This window comes from Mytilus edulis, chromosome 2 (assembly GCF_963676685.1).
Source record: "Mytilus edulis chromosome 2, xbMytEdul2.2, whole genome shotgun sequence".
Lineage (NCBI taxonomy): Eukaryota > Metazoa > Mollusca > Bivalvia > Mytilida > Mytilidae > Mytilus > Mytilus edulis.
In genome coordinates, this window is record NC_092345.1 from 31,415,549 (window position 1) to 31,436,445 (window position 20,897).

The 20,897-nt window shown below is 33.6% G+C and overlaps 1 protein-coding gene across 1 annotated transcript in view; it reads right to left on the bottom strand.

Annotated features, from left to right (window-relative positions):
- LOC139510808 (repetitive organellar protein-like) overlaps positions 1–20,897 on the bottom strand; it is an 88,791-nt gene that overhangs the window by 8,891 nt on the left and 59,003 nt on the right. Inside the window, exons 20-30 of the mRNA XM_071297339.1 lie at positions 20,385–20,789; positions 18,420–19,755; positions 11,741–11,885; positions 10,102–10,227; positions 7,576–7,771; positions 6,181–6,225; positions 5,586–5,657; positions 4,328–4,399; positions 3,431–3,444; positions 3,070–3,172; positions 2,337–2,381 (exon numbers count right to left, since the gene is read on the bottom strand). Of these exons, the coding sequence (XP_071153440.1) occupies positions 2,337–2,381; positions 3,070–3,172; positions 3,431–3,444; positions 4,328–4,399; positions 5,586–5,657; positions 6,181–6,225; positions 7,576–7,771; positions 10,102–10,227; positions 11,741–11,885; positions 18,420–19,755; positions 20,385–20,789 (2,559 nt within the window). The remainder of the gene's footprint in view (positions 1–2,336; positions 2,382–3,069; positions 3,173–3,430; positions 3,445–4,327; positions 4,400–5,585; positions 5,658–6,180; positions 6,226–7,575; positions 7,772–10,101; positions 10,228–11,740; positions 11,886–18,419; positions 19,756–20,384; positions 20,790–20,897) is intronic.

A 20,897-nucleotide genomic window follows, 5' to 3' on the forward strand; every position in this document is an offset into this window, starting at 1 on the left:
AATTACCTTACTAAAAACAGGCAATGGTAAAAATCATCAAGTTATAAGACTTTGGGGTGCAAATGAGGTCAAGGTCTGATGACATATATCAAGACGACCATGTGCACCTTCATGACCTTCCCTGTAAATAACATATAAAAATAAAGTGCTCTGCTGGGTGCAATTTGATACGACCACAGAGGTCAAACCCTGAACAGTTGGTACAGCACTGAATTCAAATTGTGATTAAATATTTGACACAGCATAGGTTTCTGACATAGAATGAATGTGGTCTATGAACTCAATTTTTTTTTAATTTACCTTTTCAAATCATATCATTATTATTTGCTTTTATATATAAATCAGAAATAACCAATTTAAAATTGAAAATTTTGAAGAAAAAACGAGGAAAAAAATCCCCATTCAAATTTTTTGAATCCCTTCATGATTCATCATCACCCACAAATTCAATCCCACCCTTCCCTTTAAGTTACAATGTATGGTGCCTTGCAGTACAATTTCAGAGAGATCTGTACACTTGAACACAAGTTATTGACTGGAAACTAGAAAAAATGATTGTTTTTTTGCCCCCAAATTCCTAAACGTTTAAGGCAATTACCCCCAAATTCAAACCCAGCTTTCTCTTTGTGATATGGAACCTTGTAGTACAATTTCAGAAAGATCTATACACTTACACACAAGTAAATGTCATGAAACTAGAAAAATGCTTGGTTTTTTTCCCCTTTTTGGTCCCTAATTCCTAAAATTTGAGGCAAATACCCAAAAATCAATCCCAGCTTTCCATTTGTGGTATGGTACCTTGCAGTAAAACTTCAGAGATCCATACACTTAAACACAAGTTGTCTGGAAATGAGAAAAATGCCTATTTTTGGCCCCCTTATTCCTAAACTTTTTGGGCAATTACCCCCAAACTAAATTCCAGCTTTCTCTTTGGGATATGGAACCTTGTAGTACAATTTCTGAAAGATCCATAGACTTACACACAAGTTATTGTCATGAAACTAAAAAAATGCTTGTTTTTTGTTCCATTTTTTTTGCCCCTAATTCCTAAAATTTTGAGGCTATTACCCCCAAAATTTATCCCAGCCTTCCCTTTGTGGTATGGTACCTTGCAGTACAATTTCAGAGAGATCCATACACTTGACCACAAGTTATTGTCAGGAAACTAGAAAAATGCTTATTTTTGGCCCCTTTTTCCTTAACGTTTCAGGCAATAACCCCCAAACTCAATAGCAGCTTTCCCTTTGTGATATAGAACTTTGTAGTACAATTTCAGAAAGATCCATAGACTTACACACAAGTTATTGTCCTGAAACTAGAAAAATGCTTATTTTTTGGCCCTTCTTTTGGCCCCTTATTCCTAAAATTTTGAGGCAATAACCCCCAAAATCAATCCCAGCATTCCCTTTGCGATATTGAACTTTGTGGTACAATGTCAAAGAGATCCGTTCACTAACACACAAGTTTTGTCTGGAATTTACAAGAATGATTATTTTTTACCCCTTTTTGGCTCCTAATTCCGAAAATTTCAAAGGAGATCAATTCACTTTAACTAAAGTTAGAGTGTGAAAATCAATGTGTCTTGGACGAGGACAACGACAACAACGAAGCCAACGTCATACCAATATACAATTGCAAAATTTGTTTGTGGTTATATAAAAATGCTAATATTGGCCATTTTTTCCTTAACTGTTGGTACCATAACCTCCAAAATCAATCCAACCTTCTATTTGTGGTATTGCACTTTGTGGTAAAATTTCCTAGAGATCCATTCACCTAAACTAAAGTTAGAGTGCGAAAACTAATGTGTCTTCGGACGACGACCCCAGACGACAACAACTCCAACGTCATACCAATTAAAATGTTTCATTAAGATTAGTCTTGTAACTTCAGATGAGATCAACCCACATAATTTCCCAAGATGGTGCATAGGGGATTCTGTCTTTTCAACAGATTGTCATGGAGGAGGATAATCAAATATTTTCAAATGTGATATCTTAAACCATGAAAATCAAAATATTTTTTTAGATGCTTGACATATTTGAAGCATAATCTAAGAATTTGATGTTTTGGACTAAAATGATAATGTTTAAACTTGTCTCCCGGTACAGACTAGTGCATGTAACTTTGTAACTATCAAATTAAATATTCATTTTTTTTTATTTGGAAAAGGAAAAATGCAGAGAAAACTTTTAATCCCTTGAAATATTTGGAAATAACGATTAAATCAAAGGAACAGTGTTTATATTACTTTTTTCATCTTAACCTGAATGGCAATTTTCCCTCAATAAAATATTGGAACTTAAAATGTGAATACCCTATAAAATTTATCATACCAAATGTACTCTCTAATTCTTCGTCATCACCAACATTGGGCAGACCTGAAACAAAAACATATAAGGTAAACAAAGATAATATGCCTCCCATCCCATATTTTCCTCCTACAAGTGATACAAGATTTAATGATATTTTACTTTTTTTCTTACTGAAAATGAACCACTTTATTGTAATTACAAATATAGTTAAAAGTGTTTCAATACTGAAGTCATATATGCATACTGTAAATTTAGAAATTATTTTGAGGTTTTTATTATTGCGAATAATGTGACTGTGTGAGTATCACAATAATAAGAGCTCGCATTCTGATATCATATATCTAATACAGATATCTAAATGCAGAATTTCTGAAAATCGTTATAATTAATCTCGTATTTTTGTCCATTCTTCAAAAATTGCAATAATTTTTGCATTTACAGTACTTTTGTTAAAGGCTGACCAGGAGTCATGCATGAAGATTACTAGTCATTAGATTAAGTGCAATACATGAAAATTACTTAAGTTTTTATGACATTTGGTCCACATAGGTAACAGGAAGTTTTGGTAACCAAAAAAGTAATTTAAACCTATCAAGTAAATTTTATTCCTTTACCAAGTCAGACTATCTAGCAAATATGTTCTTCTTTACTGTTTGTCATTGTATAAGTTATTAAAAAGAATTATAGTGACCTAAATGCATGAAATATTTATGAATAAGCTGTGCCAATATAAAAATGTACATTAAATATTTACCAGATGCAGCTTTTGACGGCAGAATAATATCGGTACTCTTTGTATGGGTTAAATCAGCATCATCATTTGGAGCTGAAGAAAAAGATTGTATTAATGATATGAACTACAGTGTACTGATCTATTAATTATTCACATGAATAGCGGCATTCTGTACTGCCACTTGACGATAACTACACAGTCAAATGAAAATGAAACTGTGATGTAGATATACAATGACATTTTATGTATTCATGGACAAATCGTGACACTTTCCCAATTACCTTACTAAAAACAGGCAATGGTAAAAATCATCAAGTTATAAGACTTTGGGGTGCAAATGAGGTCAAGGGCTGATGACATATATCAAGACGACCATGTGCACCTTCATGACCTTCCCTGTAAATAACATATAAAAACAAATGTTGCATTAAGATTAGTCTTGTAACTTCAGAGGAGATGATGAAAATATGTTTTCCCATTGCCTTTAATGAAAACCTATGTGCAACCATAGCAGCCATGTATGCTGTCCTATCAGCAGGAAATGAGGATTTGATTTGCATTAACTTTTTCGAATTAGTTTAAAATTCGCATGCGAAAAGTTTTACCTTTTTACGTCAATTCTAACGAATTGCAATTCGCTTCAAATTCACTTTACTGTCCTAATGATGTTAACTTTTTAATTCACATAACCAAATAATTACTAACAATTCAATTCGAATTACAATTTACCAAGTGTCCATAACAGTGTTTAATTCCAATTGACTGATTTGTATTACCAAAAACGCATTTCTAATGCGAATTGGATGATGCGAATGAGCCAATTCGAATTAAAAAAAGAAGAGGGTGTGAACGCAATTAGCAAATTTTGATTCACATTCAATTTGAAATAAATTTACATGTGAACGAGGCATTAATCTCGTATTTTTGTCCATTCTTCAAAAATTGCAATAATTTCTGCATTTACAGTACTTTTGTTAAAGGCTGACCAGGAGTCATGCATGAAGATTACTAGTCATTAGATTAAGTGCAATACATGAAAATTACTTAAGTTTTTATGACATTTGGTCCACATAGGTAACAGGAAGTTTTGGTAACCAAAAAAGTAATTTAAACCTATCAAGTAAATTTTATTCCTTTACCAAGTCAGACTATCTAGCAAATATGTTCTTCTTTACTGTTTGTCATTGTATAAGTTATTAAAAAGAATTATAGTGACCTAAATGCATGAAATATTTATGAATAAGCTGTGCCAATATAAAAATGTACATTAAATATTTACCAGATGCAGCTTTTGACGGCAGAATAATATCGGTACTCTTTGTATGAGTTAAATCAGCATCATCATTTGGAGCTGAAGAAAAAGATTGTATTAATGATATGAACTACAGTGTACTGATCTATTAATTATTCACATGAATAGCGGCATTCTGTACTGCCACTTGACGATAACTACACAGTCAAATGAAAATGAAACTGTGATGTAGATATACAATGACATTTTATGTATTCATGGACAAATCGTGACACTTTCCCAATTACCTTACTAAAAACAGGCAATGGTAAAAATCATCAAGTTATAAGACTTTGGGGTGCAAATGAGGTCAAGGGCTGATGACATATATCAAGACGACCATGTGCACCTTCATGACCTTCCCTGTAAATAACATATAAAAACAAATGTTGCATTAAGATTAGTCTTGTAACTTCAGAGGAGATGATGAAAATATGTTTTCCCATTGCCTTTAATGAAAACCTATGTGCAACCATAGCAGCCATGTATGCTGCCCTATCAGCAGGAAATGAGGATTTGATTTGCATTAACTTTTTCGAATTAGTTTAAAATTCGCATGCGAAAAGTTTTACCTTCTTACGTCAATTCTAACGAATTGCAATTCGCTTCAAATTCACTTTACTGTCCTAATGACGTTAACTTTTTAATTCACATAACCAAATAATTACTAACAATTCAATTCGAATTACAATTTACCAAGTGTCCATAACAGTGTTTAATTCCAATTGACTGATTTGTATTACCAAAAACGCATTTCTAATGCGAATTGGATGATGCGAATGAGCCAATTCGAATTAAAAAAAGAAGAGGGTGTGAACGCAATTAGCAAATTTTGATTCACATTCAATTTGAAATAAATTTACATGTGAACGAGGCATTAATCTCGTATTTTGGTCCATTCTTCAAAAATTGCAATAATTTCTGCATTTACAGTACTTTTGTTAAAGGCTGACCAGGAGTCATGCATGAAGATTACTAGTCATTAGATTAAGTGCAATACATGAAAATTACTTAAGTTTTTATGACATTTGGTCCACATAGGTAACAGGAAGTTTTGGTAACCAAAAAAGTAATTTAAACCTATCAAGTAAATTTTATTCCTTTACCAAGTCAGACTATCTAGCAAATATGTTCTTCTTTACTGTTTGTCATTGTATAAGTTATTAAAAAGAATTATAGTGACCTAAATGCATGAAATATTTATGAATAAGCTGTGCCAATATAAAAATGTACATCAAATATTTACCAGATGCAGCTTTTGACGGCAGAATAATATCGGTACTCTTTGTATGGGTTAAATCAGCATCATCATTTGGAGCTGAAGAACAAGATTGTATTAATGATATGAACTACAGAGCACTGATCTATTAATTATTCACATGAATAGCGGCATTCTGTACTGCCACTTGAAGATAACCACACAGTCAAATGAAAATGAAAGGGGATTCTTTATTTTCAACAGATTGTCATGGAGGACAATAATCAAATATTTTCAAATGTGATATCTCAAACAATGGAAATCAAAATATTTTTTTAGATGCTTGACATATTTGAAGCATAAGCTAAGAATTTGATGTTTTGGACTAAAATTATAATTTTTAAACTTGTCTCCCAGTACAGACTAGTGCATGTAACTTTGTAACTATCAAATTAAATATTCATTTTTTTTTATTTGGAAAAGGAAAAATGCAGAGTATACAATCCCATGAAATATTATGAAATAACCATTACATCAAAGGAACAGTGTTTATATTACTTTTTTCAACTAAACCTGAATGGCAATTTTCCCTCAATAAAATATTGGAACTTAAAATGTGAATACCCTATAAAATTTATCATACCAAATGTACTCTCTAATTCTTCGTCATCACCAACATTGGGCAGACCTGAAACAAAAACATATAAGGTAAACAAAGATAATATGCCTCCCATCCCATATTTTCCTCCTACAAGTGATACAAGATTTAATGATATTTTACATTTTTTCTTACTCAAATGAACCGCTTTATTGTAATTACAAATATAGTTAAAAGTGTTTCAATACTGAAGTCATATATGCATACTGTAAATTTAGAAATTATTTTGAGGTTTTTATTATTGCGAATAATGTGACTGTGTGAGTATCACAATAATAAGAGCTCGCAATCTGTTATAAAAAAAAATTGTAATTGTCAGATCACAAGTTATTTTGGTACCAAATAAGGTAGTCCTTGGTGAAATGGTAGCTGAAATATTTGTGTTTAAATAAAAGTTAATACTGACATTGCTGCCACTGGAAAATCAATTCGTATGTCCAGCCTTTTGGCACTAGTGAAATAAACAAACTTTAACCTAACCGCATTTTTGTGCCTGTCCCAAGTCAGGAGCCTCTGGCCTTTGTTAGTCTTGTATGGTTTTTAATTTCAGTTCATTTATATGTTTTGGAGTTTAGTGTGACATCCATTTTCACTGACTTAGTACACAATTTTATTTAGGGGCCAGCTGAGGACCACCTACGGGTACGAGATTCTCTCGCTGCGTTGAAAACCCATTGGTGGCCTTTGGCTGTTGTCTGCTCTTTGGTCAGGTTGTTGTCTCTTTGACATATTCCCCATTTCCATTATCAATTTTATTTTAAATGTTTTGGTACACCTTTTGTTATGTTGTTGACTAGTTATCAGAATACTGTATCAAATGTTGACTTGCAGAGTGTGAAAGAATCACGTGCCTGTCAGATTGATTGATATACAGTTGGTGTTTAAAGCCACATTTCAGCAGGAAAACTAGCAATCCTGGTTGATTAAGATATGAGTCAAAAGTACCTGCCACAAGCAGGGTTTTAACTCATAACCTCAGTGTTGGCAGGCTAGTGATAACTGCTGATGAACAACTTAGACCACTTGGCCATAATGAGGCCCCCATCTATCTGTCAGACCAAAGCAGGAAAATCTACAAAATGGTCAGTAAAATTCAGAAATAGCATGCTCTTTGTGCCTAAATTTTTTTTTAATTCAAGCTGTTAAATCTATTTAAACAGACCAGCTGGTTTCATGAAGGACCAGCAATTCAAAGTTCAAACTAGTCATTATGTCCAATGGGAAATCCTACTTAAGGATGAGCCTTTTATACTAGTAATGAAAATCAGTGAACTTTTGAATTATTAATATTTCTTTTAAAATGAACTACTTTATTTCTACCTGAAAACATCTAATATTAGTTGTGAAGGCATTACAAAAACATTATGTTAAATCATATACCATCAATATCTATGTCATCTATAGACATTCCTTTAAAGGCGTTGGCTTTCCCGCTTTCTACTGCTAAAAGAAGCTTTGAGACCTTCGCTAATTCAATTACATCATCTTGTAGCCGATAGTACTGTCTATGAACAGCCAATTCATGTCCCATATGTCTAGCTACTTCGGCTAATTCATTTTCCTTAATTCCAAACAGCTGGAAAAAAAGGGGAAAAAAATGTATTTTTTGGCTGATATAAAAAATATAACCTATGACGCTAAAGTATGATAGTCACGCTAAAGTGCGATGGTCTACGCTAAAGTGGGATGCCTACACACGCTAAAGTGCGATGGTCCACGAAAGTATAGACGTAATAAATGTACTATGGATTATGACGTGAACAGTCTTTTATACAAACAAAAAATTAACATGCCGGAAGATAAATGTAGAATATTTGATTAACAACTTTAAAGCAAATGTCCATGACTTACTCAGTTTAAACATGATAACCGTGTTTTGTGGGCTGCAGCAAATGTGGGTTTTTTCGGTGCTAGGAGAAGGACTTTTGTTCTGCAGTCGACCATCTTACTTAAAGATACAAAAGTATACACATAAGAATCCTTTATCCTGTTTCTATTTGAAGCTAATTGATACATTGACATCATTGTTTATGTTGCAGTTTACTGTGCCGTCCCCGTTCAAATATTGTTGATTTTAATGAAAAGTAAAGTCGGTAAAATAAAGGTACATCATGTTTCCTTGCGTAAATCATAAATTGTCTGCTAAAAATTAGATCGAATTTTGTATTTGTAATTAACAATGACAACTTTGAGAGGAGATGTTCACATTAGTGATAGACTATGTAAACGGCAAGCTACACCAATTATCCAAATGTGTGATACTGGCCTGAATTAAAAAAAAAAAAAATACAGGATATATAGATTTTTACACCATTTTAGCAATTATTACGTGGTCGTTCTTCTTAATTTTAAACAATGATCAAAGACTACCGGTAATTTTAAAGCCTATCAAATATGTCATAAAACCTTGTACAAGCTTTCACAAGAAGACAATTTTTTTAAATCCATGTTCTTTAATACTTTAAGCCCTTAAACATTACCCTTTTAGTCCATTGCACTTTAGCGTGATAAACCACAGTACATTAGCGAACAAACAGCCATCGCACTTTAGCGTGATACACCATTGTACTCTAGCGTAGACCATCACACTTTAGCGTGACCATCGCACTTTAGAGTACCATTGCACTTTAGAGTCCTACATATATATATATTGAAAATCATGAAAATAAAATTAAGAATGGTCACATGATTTTTCACAAGTATTTCATTAGATTTAGCATTTTCTCTTGAGAAACAACCAACACAAACACCTCTCAATATCATAATATTACATAAATATCTGATTTCCTAATGAAAGAAATTTAAAACAATATACATGTATATTTAAGGGCATACGATACATTTACAGGGGAGGTAATGACGTTACTAATGTAAAATGCTATTTTCGCAACGTTAAAACTGTGACATGTCGGGAAAAGCTGCATTTTTCACCTGTTTTTTTATGATTTAAACTGATTTAACTTAAATTAAGTACATGGACCCCTCCTTTTTAAAATGGCAAAATTAGTGTTTGCCAAACTGCTAAATATCCAACCATTTTTTTCTGATAATGTGTCTGGTTCAAGTTTTTTTTTAAATTTCATATTTTTGTCAAAGGGTCAAAGTAAATATTGTGTCAAAATTTTATGAACATGATGAAAATTAAACGAGCCAAATTAATTTTAGTCAAGGTGTTTGGTACCACCTCAGGAGCATATTTATGTAAAGAAGATTTTCATAATGTTTCTACAAAAATCAGCTTGTGTTTCTCTGTTGAAACAAAAAAGTAATGTGTGTTTATCCAAAGGAAAGAAATGTGTGCAAAAATGAAATTTTGAGTAAATGTCTAAAATGTGATCCCTTTAATCTCTTGAAGTAGCACATGAAGGTATATTTTTTATTACATATTTGAATTGCTTGGGTGAAAAATAGCTTCTATGCAAATTTTTGTTAGCAATAAATTATTATGGGATCGAAACTGTATCATATGCCCTTAACTCGAGGATTATGATGGCAGCCATCAAAGAGGCCTCTACTCTAGTAAAAAGTGAATTGTGATTGGTTATTCTAATCAAACATAGCTTATAACCATGGAAGGCAGACATTTTCTTTTTCTGAAGCACTACTAATTCAGGCCAAAACGACAAGGGAGTTCAAGTTAAAGAGCTGAAACGATTCTTGTGCATATGCACAGGGATGGCTAAGTTGACCACTACTTTCATAGTATGTTTTGTTTCCCTTGAACACAACACTCCAGAATGTCTAGTAGTGGTGAATAAACATTCAAAGTTTCATTATCAAACTTCAAGGGATTTGTAAGGAAGAGAGCAGCAACGATATATGATGGACAGATGCACATACAAATAATTTGATTACTATAGACCTGCCGATCAATCGCCTGGGCCCTTATCATAAAGCTTTGCATACCTGAACAGTGGTTGCAAAATATTTCCGCATCTTAGGAAATCTTATATTTTCAGGATGTTTTAACCCTTCAACTTCTTTCAGGACATGGTTTAGAGCTTCTGCCCCTTCAATGTAGCTTCTCTCTCCCTGCAAAATATAATTATTTTACATCAAATAAAACGCTTCAAGACAAAGAAGCCTGTAACAAAAAACCACCAAGAAATCTCTAATAGCCTTATTCACTCACCTTTCAAAATATTGCTGTTTATAGTTTCTACCTATCTATTATAGTTTTCAAGATAATGGGCAAATACACACAAGATTCATAAAATCGTCTTCAAATGGCAATAACTCCTATGTGGAGTGGACTGATGATCATGGCCATATTGACTTATTTGTACATCTTGGCTAGCTGATCATTTTTGCTTTTTAAAGTTCTCTCCATGTTTTATTATAGTTTTAAGATAATTGGCGTAAACCGAAAAATGGTAAAATTCATTATTTGAGGGCAACTACTCATATAAGAAGTCATCTGATAGTTATGGTCTAAATAGACCGTAGGTAGATCTCAATAATTAAAGATTTTCTCTATCTATAGTGGTTTTCAAGAATTTTTGAAATGATGAAGTGGTCAGTAGAACCATATATGTGCAAATCTCAAACTAACAGTAAACAAACAGATAAAAAAATCTCTAACTCACTTTATAGAAGCTAAATCATCCTACAAAGCAATTGTAAAGAAGTATGCGACCAAAAATTTGGTGTTAATAACCATATATATGTGAAAATCTCACACTATTGGAAAACAGGACATGTTTATAGAACCATATGTGAAAATCTTTAACTATAGGAAAACAGGGATGAGATGTACGACAGATCTGAAATTCTCTTACACAGTACAACTCACCATAAGGAAGTTCAATACCAAATTTATATCAAATCATTCTACATTGTTCTACTATGCAGTTGTAGAGAAATTTGTGATGAAAATTTGGTGTTAACAACCATGTGAAAATCTCACACTATTGGAAAATTTTCCTAGTAAAATTGAGAACATGGACATTTTTACTTGGGAAAATAAATCTGTGGACTTTTATAACTGACATCAGACTAAGAAATGCTAGTAGACAAGCATTCTTATAGTCCCCTACCGGCTAAAAATTCCTTGTACTTGAACAAAATGCTAACTTGATCTATAACTTGTCAAGGTTTAAACTATATAACAAATATCAAGTCAATATCTTCAAGCATGACAGAAAAAGTGTGGAAAACTGATTATTTTAGTGAATTTCAAGGACCATAACTCTGCACAAAATCATCAGACCGGAACATAATTTAAACTTGATCTATAACTTGTCATGATAAAACCATATACCAAATTCAAATCAATACCTTCAAGCACGAAGAAAAAAGTGTGGAAAACTGATTTGCTGGACTGACCAATGGACAGACAGACGGAGTGCAAACCTAAAGTCCCCTTCCACTTTGTCGGTAGGGGACTTATCATGTAACCATGGACTTTTTATACTAACAATTTATGTTTGCCCAGACACATTTTACCAAGAACAATGTATCACTTACACTTTAAAGTAATATTTATAACACCTATTTTTGGCCTACAGCAAAGTACTTCAAACTGCTAGTTAAAAAAAAATCTTACTTTTGCAAAAACAAAGATATTGCTCTTCTCTACTCCTGAAGAATCTCTAGTTGATATAAGAAGATCAATGCCCCTTTTCATTAATGGTGTTAAAAGTACTGGCACTTTCCTGTTTTTTTTCCCAATTACTTCAACCAAGTCCATTCTGAAAAAGAAACAATAATAACTATGAGTTCTAGAAGTACTGTCAGCAGAGTTCACAAATTGAACACACAGTCCCATACTTACTGCACTTAGTCTATAGATGTGTTAGTATTGAACCTAAAAGTAAATTAGAAGGGAACCAATGGCATTATGTAACTAAAGGTACTGCAAGCAAAGCACTCAAATTGATACAACCACCCCTTGCAGAGTCAATGATTTCCTAAGGGAAACCCAAAAAAGAATTCAGACCAAATAACAAAATAGGTGCACACTGGCATTATATGGTAAAGTTTCTTGATAAAGTTTCATTAAATTAAGATAAGGGTTTTAGGAGGAGCAGATACAAATGTGTATTATAGTGTGCAGATATAATAAAGTTCATTGTTCACATCCTAAACATGCTAAAGAAAACTCCAAATCATACAGATGATTGAAGATATAAATTATAAAAAGTACTATTAAATTTTTTCAACATTCTAATATTTGAAGGACTGATTGCTTAAAAAAAACCACTAGCAGCAGTCTGTAACACCAAATTATAACAAATAACATGTAATGAAAAACGAAATGAGAAATAGACGAATCAGTGTTTGCCTTTATGGAGATGCTCAATCACTTATATCTGTTCGTATACTGATCGTATAACATAATTTGTACAATTTATAAGTATTTCATTACATCAAAACAAGTGCATATTTCATTAATAGACTTTATATTTTGATTTGTAATCTTCTTTACTTCAATTATGCTGAGACATGTACCCTGCTGCAATCAATAACTTCATAAATTATAAGACATATTCAACAAGATTTCTCCAATGATACAAGAAGAAAGGAGAAATTTGTACTGAAGCATTACATGTACAGATACATCTTGGAATTTTTAATTTGGAGTTTTGGAATCCAAATCGGGGACCAAAGGGTCGTATGTCATGCACATAAGGTTATAAGGACAGAGAGAGATTATGGCAATAAGAACAGAGAGAGATTACGGTGATAAGGACAAGAGAAAGATTACGACAATAAAGACAGAGAGGGATTACAGTAATAAGGACAGAGAGAGATTACGACAATAAGGACAGAGAGAGATTACGACAATAAGGACAGAGAGAGATTACGGTAATAAGGACAGATAGAGAGTACAGTAATAAGGACAAAGGGAGATTACAACAATAAGGACAGAGCGAGATTACGGTAATAAGGACAGATAGAGAGTACAGTAATAAGGACAGAGAGAGATTACGACAATAAGGAAAGAGAGAGATTACGACAATAAGGACAGATAGATAGAGAGTACGGTGATAAGGACAGAGAGAGATTACATAATAAGGACAGAGAGAGATTATGGTAATAAGGACAGAGAGAGATTACGCTAATAAGGACAGAGAGAGATTACGTAATAAGGACAGAGAGAGATTACAGTAATAAGGACAGAGAGTGATTACGGTAATAAGGACAGAGAGAGAATACGACAATCTTCTTTTTTATATGTAAAAGTTTCAAAGTCAATGAGGTGGAGCTGTACAATCTCCATGGAAACAATACATGCAAATGTCAATAAATTTGCATACCAAATATCAGTGACCTAACATTATCAGTTCATCTTAAACTGATCTAATCACAAACTAATACATGTAAACTAAGCAAAAGTTTCAAAATCAACAGACCATGACTGAGTGAGATGTGTTAAAGCTTATAAAACTGAATACCAATTAACTTTGGCCTACCACTAATGGTTCCCCTGAAACTGACCTAATCAAAAATTAATACATGTTAACTAAGCAAAATTTTCAGTGTCAATAGACCATGACCATGGGAGCAGGACCAAATAATATCCATGGAAATGAGAAGTGCCAATTCTTATGCAACTACATACCAAATATGATTTACCCACCACTTGTGGTTCCCACAAACTAGACCTAATCACAAACTAATACATTGTTGATACCGCCGCCACCAACACAAGAAACAGCATACCTATGTCTTGCTTTTTGTCTCTGTCAAACGAGACCAAAATAACACAGTAAACATGAACACTCACCAAAAAAAACTAAGGTGAACTCAGCTGCTCCAGAAGGGTTAGCTGTTTTTTTGCTTCACCAGTTGCTCCATATTACTTGTGCATAAATTTCAGTGCAAAGTCAAAAATTAGGTAAGTAGACTAATGGAAGAAAGAAATTATGGCAATGAGGACAGAGAGAGATTATGGTAATAAGGACAGACAGAGATTATGGTTATAAGGACAGAGAGAGATTAGGGTAATGAGGACAAAGAAAGATTACGGTAATAAGGACAGAGAGAGATTACGGTAATAAGGACTGAGAGAGATTACGACAATAAGGACAGAGAGAGATTTCGTAATAAGGACAGAGAGAGATTAAGCTAATAAGGACAGAGAGAGATTACGGTAATAAGGACAGAAAGAGATGAGGGTAATGAGGACAAAGAAAGATTACGGTAATAAGGACAGAGAGAGATTTCGTAATAAGGAAAGAGAGAGATTACGACAATAAGGACAGAGAGAGATTACGACAATAAGGACAGAGAGAGATTACGACAATAAGGACAGAGAGAGATTACGGTAATAAGGACAGAGAGAGATTACACTAATAAGGACAGAGAGAGATTACGACAATAAGGACAGAGAGATTACAGTAATAAGGACAGAGAGAGATGTCATGTGTAAAATGATGTAAGTGTTGGTAAGCATGGTAAACAGGAAGTTTACACCACATGGTATAGCTGACTCATATAAATCCTGAAACCAAATTTCAGAAATCCTTATGATGTGGTTCCTGAGAAAGATGCGACAAAAAATATTCATTGGACGGATGGCATACAGACCGATGGACTGAAGTAAACAGTATACCTCCACTTTTTTAACACGGGGGTATAAAAAGTATCACAGACAAATCACTTATGTCTCGTTTTTTTGTAATTTTGATTATGAAAATGTTGGAATTAAAATAGCAATACTTAAACATGTTACAAAAGTCAGGCAAGTACTCAAAGTCAACATGGTCAATGAACTATGACTGAGGTACATGGCTAATCAATCTCCATGTAAATGAGATGTGTCAATACTAATACATAGATACCTAATATCATTGACTTATTTTAAGTCTTATTTTTTTAAACAAACCTAAACATAAACATTTACTTAAACTGTTTTGGTTTTTTTCATAAATAAGGCCGTTAGTTTTCTCGTTTGAATTGTTTTACATTGTCTTATCGGGGCCTTTTATAGCTGACTATGTGGTATGGGCTTTGCTCATTGTTGGAGGCTGTATGGTGACCTATAGTTGTTAATGTCTGTGTCATTTTGGTCTTTTGTGGATAGTTGTCTCATTCATGTCATTGGCAATCATACCACATCTTCTTTTTTATATGTAAAAGTTTCAAAGTCAATGAACCATGGAGAGGAGGTGGAGCTGTACAATCTCCATGGAAACAATACATGCAAATGTCAATAAATTTGCATACCAAATATCAGTGACCTAACATTATCAGTTCATCTTAAACTGATCTAATCACAAACTAATACATGTAAACTAAGCAAAAGTTTCAAAATCAACAGACCATGACTGAGTGAGATGTGTTAAAGCTTATAAAACTGAATACCAATTAACTTTGGCCTACCACTAATGGTTCCCCTGAAACTGACCTAATCAAAAATTAATACATGTTAACTAAGCAAAATTTTCAGTGTCAATAGACCATGACCATGGGAGCAGGACCAAATAATATCCATGGAAATGAGAAGTGCCAATTCTTATGCAACTACATACCAAATATGATTTACCCACCACTTGTGGTTCCCACAAACTAGACCTAATCACAAACTAATACATTGTTGATACCGCCGCCACCAACGCAAGAAACAGCATACCTATGTCTTGCTTTTTGTCTCTGTCAAACGAGACCAAAATAACACAGTAAACATGAACACTCACCAAAAAAAACTAAGGTGAACTCAGCTGTGCTCCAGAAGGGTTAGCTGTTTTTTTGCTTCACCAGTTGCACCATATTACTTGTGCATAAATTTCAGTGCAAAGTCAAAAATTAGGTAAGTAGACTAATGGAAGAAAGAAATTATGGCAATGAGGACAGAGAGAGATTATGGTAATAAGGACAGACAGAGATTATGGTTATAAGGACAGAGAGAGATTAGGGTAATGAGGACAAAGAAAGATTACGGTAATAAGGACAGAGAGAGATAACGGTAATAAGGACTGAGAGAGATTACGACAATAAGGACAGAGAGAGATTTCGTAATAAGGACAGAGAGAGATTAAGCTAATAAGGACAGAGACAGATTACAGTAATAAGGACAGAGAGAGATTACGCTAATAAGGACAGAGAGAGATTACGACAATAAGGACAGAGAGAGATTACGACAATAAGGACAGAGAGAGATTACGACAATAAGGACAGAGAGAGATTACTGTAATAAGGACAGAGAGAGATTAAGACAATAAGGACAGAGAGAGATTATGACAATAAGGACAGAGAGAGATTATGGCAATGAGGACAAAGAAAGATTACAGTAATAAGGACAGAGAGAGATTACGACAATAAGGGCAGAGAGAGGTTACGGTGATAAGGACAGAGATAAGGACAGAGAAAGATTACGGTAATAAGGACAGAGAGAGATTACGACAATAAGGACAGAGAGAGATTACGGTAATAAGGACAGAGAGAGATTACGACAATAAGGACAGAGAGATTAAGGTAATAAGGACAGAGATGGATTTCAATTATAAGGACACAGAGAGATTATAGCAATGAGGATAGAGAGAGATTATTGCAATAAAATGGTCATCTGCTGAATCAATATGGCAACCATAAAAGGAGTAGGTTCAGTAAGACCCCTTTTTGGCCCCAAAATATAGCAGTTTTAGAAAATTGTGAAAATGTAATCTTCAAGCTATATTTTGGAAAGTAAAATGCTTCTGCTACATAAATATGAGCTGTTTTTGCCACATACAATGCAAAAATATCGCGTTCTAGCATCATTAAGTCATGCTAAATTACTGAAATCTTCAAAATTTTAGCATTTTGGTTAATTTTTAGACAGTTTCCGTCTAAAATGAAAGTGGCCGCATTCGTGTTCATTCATAATACTGAAATGTAAGTTGTATTTGATGATAATACAAAACATATATAAAGGTTGAGGATGAACACGTATGCGGCCACTTTCATTTTTGACAAAAACCATCTGAAAAGTGACGTTTTTTGGCATATTTGATCGATTTTTCACATTTAAGCTTGAATCAGAGCGTTTTTAATGACTAAATCAGTTAAAATCTTTCACATAAACTAATCCAATCAATTGAAATAGACACTTAAGTGTTTAAAAAGTGTCCAAAAACTTTCGTTAGATGAACCTGAAATTTGAGGCCAAAATCGGCCCTTACCGGACCTACTCCTTTAGTGCAAACTTCAATTTAACTAACATGAAGCCTCTTTAAGCAGTTTTCCTGCTTTATTGGTCATGTCTACCATGTGACACATTAACGTAGTGTAAACTAGATATCATTGAAATGGGAGCCATCTCTGTGGGCCCAGCTGTGAATAATGTGTGGTAAAACATTTGCATCTTCATCATTGGACATGGGGTTGTCAAATGAAACCAAAGTTTTTGACCTTGACCTTTGACCTAGGAAGTTGTACATAATTTATGACACATCCTCTGGTGTTGGTTTAAATACATATCAAATATAAACTTTGAAATCATAACGGTTCTCAAGATATATAGCGGACACAATCTTTACCATAGAACATGGGGTTGTCAACTAAAACCAAAGTTTTTGACCTTGAACTTTGACCTAGGAAGCTGAACATACATTATGACACACCATCCGGTGTTGGTTAATATACATGTCAAGTATAAACTTTGAAAGTTCTCTAGATATAGAGTAGACACGATTTGTTACGGAAGGATGGATGGAAGGTGCGACAGACAGACAGACTGATAACTATATGGCGGGCGCCATTTGGCGGGGCCCTAATTATGATATTCCTACATAATTTAGTGGATACAAGATACAATATTTCTATTTTATACTTTACTGTGACCTATAGTGGTTAATTTTTGTTTCAATTTGTCTTTTGTTAAGAGTTGTTTCATTGGCAATCATACCATGCATACCATATCTTCTTTTTTATAAACAATAAGTTAACAAGCTATGAATGTTAAAAAGCAACACATAGTATAGCATGAAACTCAGGGCTTGGTACTTAATTGGCTTCATGGTGCCAAGAAATATATCCTTTGTCTGATTAAAGTTTGAAAAATCTTCATTTATCAAGGCTTATGAACAATTTCCTACACTGGAAAATGAATTTATGTAAAATAAAAAAGAAATCATTTCAAGAACTTTCTCTTATAATATGTTCAAACAATTATAAATAAATTATTTGTGACTTTTTGTCTGATTAATTTTGTGACTTTCTGTCCACTAACTGCAGGAAATAGGTGTTGAAAACAGAGAATTTTAAAAATCAAAAGTCTTTATAATTAAATTTAATCTTACTTTTTGGCCAACTCCCTTTCAACCGCACTCAGGCTTTTATATAGTTCTTCATTCCCCCCCCTCCAGTCTGCCCTATTGCTGTATTTTATCAGCTGCATTTTACTCGTTTCATTTCCTCTTCTGAAATTAAATGCTTGAATTTTACTCAAAACTAGATAAGCAAGCTCCTTCCAATTAACTATTGTTTTTTCTTCTGACAGTTCCTTCATTTTTTCAGGTATTTTAGCATTTTGATGTGTTGCCAACTTCATGATATCTTGAGTTAATGGAAGTACTTCTTTCTTGTTAAATGTTCGTTCTTTTGAAGACTGGTGGGCCTGACTCCCAATTTTGTCAGTCCACTGAGTTTCAATTAAAAATAAGAAGTCTGCAATGTCTTCCCTTCCCTCTCTATTTCTTTGAGTCACCATTGCACCTAAGTGGTGTTCACTAAGTTTTCTGATAATTTGTCCAGCCTTTTTGGCCAATTCAGGCTTCATAAACATGTCCACTCCATTTAGTGTTTTTTCTTCACTAACTTTAACGATGGTTTTTACTGCAGCTACAAATAAGTTGAAATTTTCTGGCCTGAGGAAGTTGACCAGATCAGCTCCAGCTGTATCACCAACTGGTTTTAGTAATAGAACTTCAGTTTTAATTCTGGCTAAAAGCCTTAAACTATAACGTATTCCTGCCGATCTTTCCCTCCCTAGTTTGTCAAATAAACTCTTGCCCAAGACTAAAATACTCTGATCGTTCTTGACTTTTTGTCCTATTACATCATTTGATAAACTTTCCAATATATAAGTAAAGTAATCTTGCCTTTTTTCTAATGGATCGTGATGATCAATAGATATTCCTGCACCTTGTAGAAGCCTCTTTCCCGCTTTTATAAATGACTTTTCTTGGACCTGATCTTCTAAGTTTTCGTTTCCACGTCTGCTAGTACAAGAGCTGCCATGTCTCCATAATTCTGTTTTTATGTAAAATCGAAGACAATATTTACATGGGAGATAATCATTGATCTGGTGTTGTCCTTCACTAGGCCTCCTGGCAACTATTAGTTGCTGTGCTGGCCTTTGTTGTCTCACATTTTGCAAAACTTCGATATTAAATATGAAATCCCCCTCGTTGCGTAATGTATCAAGTGTGCATTTTCTTTTATTTTGATCCTTCGATTGTCTATTTTTTGAAGCTTTGGGCAGCTGAGCTATAACTTTTTCATCACTATGTTTTTTTTCCAAATGCCTGCTTATCTTTAAGTCCAATTTGCCACAAAATATGCAAGAATGGGTTTTAGTGTAATCATGCTTTCCATTACGCTCATTGGCACTATTAACTAATTGTATCTGGGAATCTGAAAAAAAATTATAGCATTATAAGCATTATACTGTGCATTTCATATATCACATAAATAAAGTGCTACCAGTAAGAGAGCACAGCATATTACCACAGCAAGTCAACAAAGACTAGGCACAAGTTTGCTGAAAAATATTATGGTTAAAAAAATTATACATGTCCATTCATTTTTTCTCTTCAAGAAAGAATCAAGACATTGGAAAAAGACATTAAATCAAATAAATACAGCACAACACTTTAGATCTATTTTTATTTCAAAAAAGAGAAAAATTATACATCGTGGTAAGACCGATAGCATCACGCTCAGAAATTATACATTGCAGGCCTGTGGTTCCTTAAGGGCCTGGGGAGAACACTCACTGAGACCATATTTATAACAATTTGGTAAAGTTTGAAAGACATACTTGAGTTGCAATGTAGTGTGTGACATGGGTGCTCCAAGGAACTTACTTATTGAAGAAGAAGTTATTAAGCACAAAAAGGTTACAGTAACACCTTTGTAAGTTCCAAATTAGAAACTTCTGCCAATGGTATTAGGCATAAACTTAATTGACAATCTTATTTTCCCTAAAAACTGTGTCTCAAATACATCCATATACTATACATAATTTGCTGTTAATATATTACCCATTTTAAGATCTGTCTCCGGAGTAGCCTGTGGTTCAGCTATACACATGTTCAAGTTTGGTTCAACTGTTTTTTGGTTCTGCATAACTTTTTCTTCAGCCCTAAAAATTTGAGTTGATGGTGCTTTCTCTATTTCAACAAATTCTGATGTTAGTGTTTTATTTTGTCCAGCATTGTTCAGAGCAGAAACTCTGAAACTGTACTGTTTCCCATCTTCTAACTCTTTGACTTTAAATGCATTGCTATATTTATCAACTTTTTCAACTGGGATCCAGTCCTCACCATTTTTAGAACATTCAATTACAAATTCAACAACTGGTGATCCACCATCTTTGTATGTTGACATACATGTTCGGTCACATACCTCTGGAGTGATGTTGAACTCCCTTGCTGAATCTTGAACAGCTAAAACAAATATTTTTATTTCATCACTTTGTTATTAATGGATTTGTTAAAAAAATATCACACATTACAGCTAATTTCCTAATGCATGCAGATGAAGACTTTGTTTCC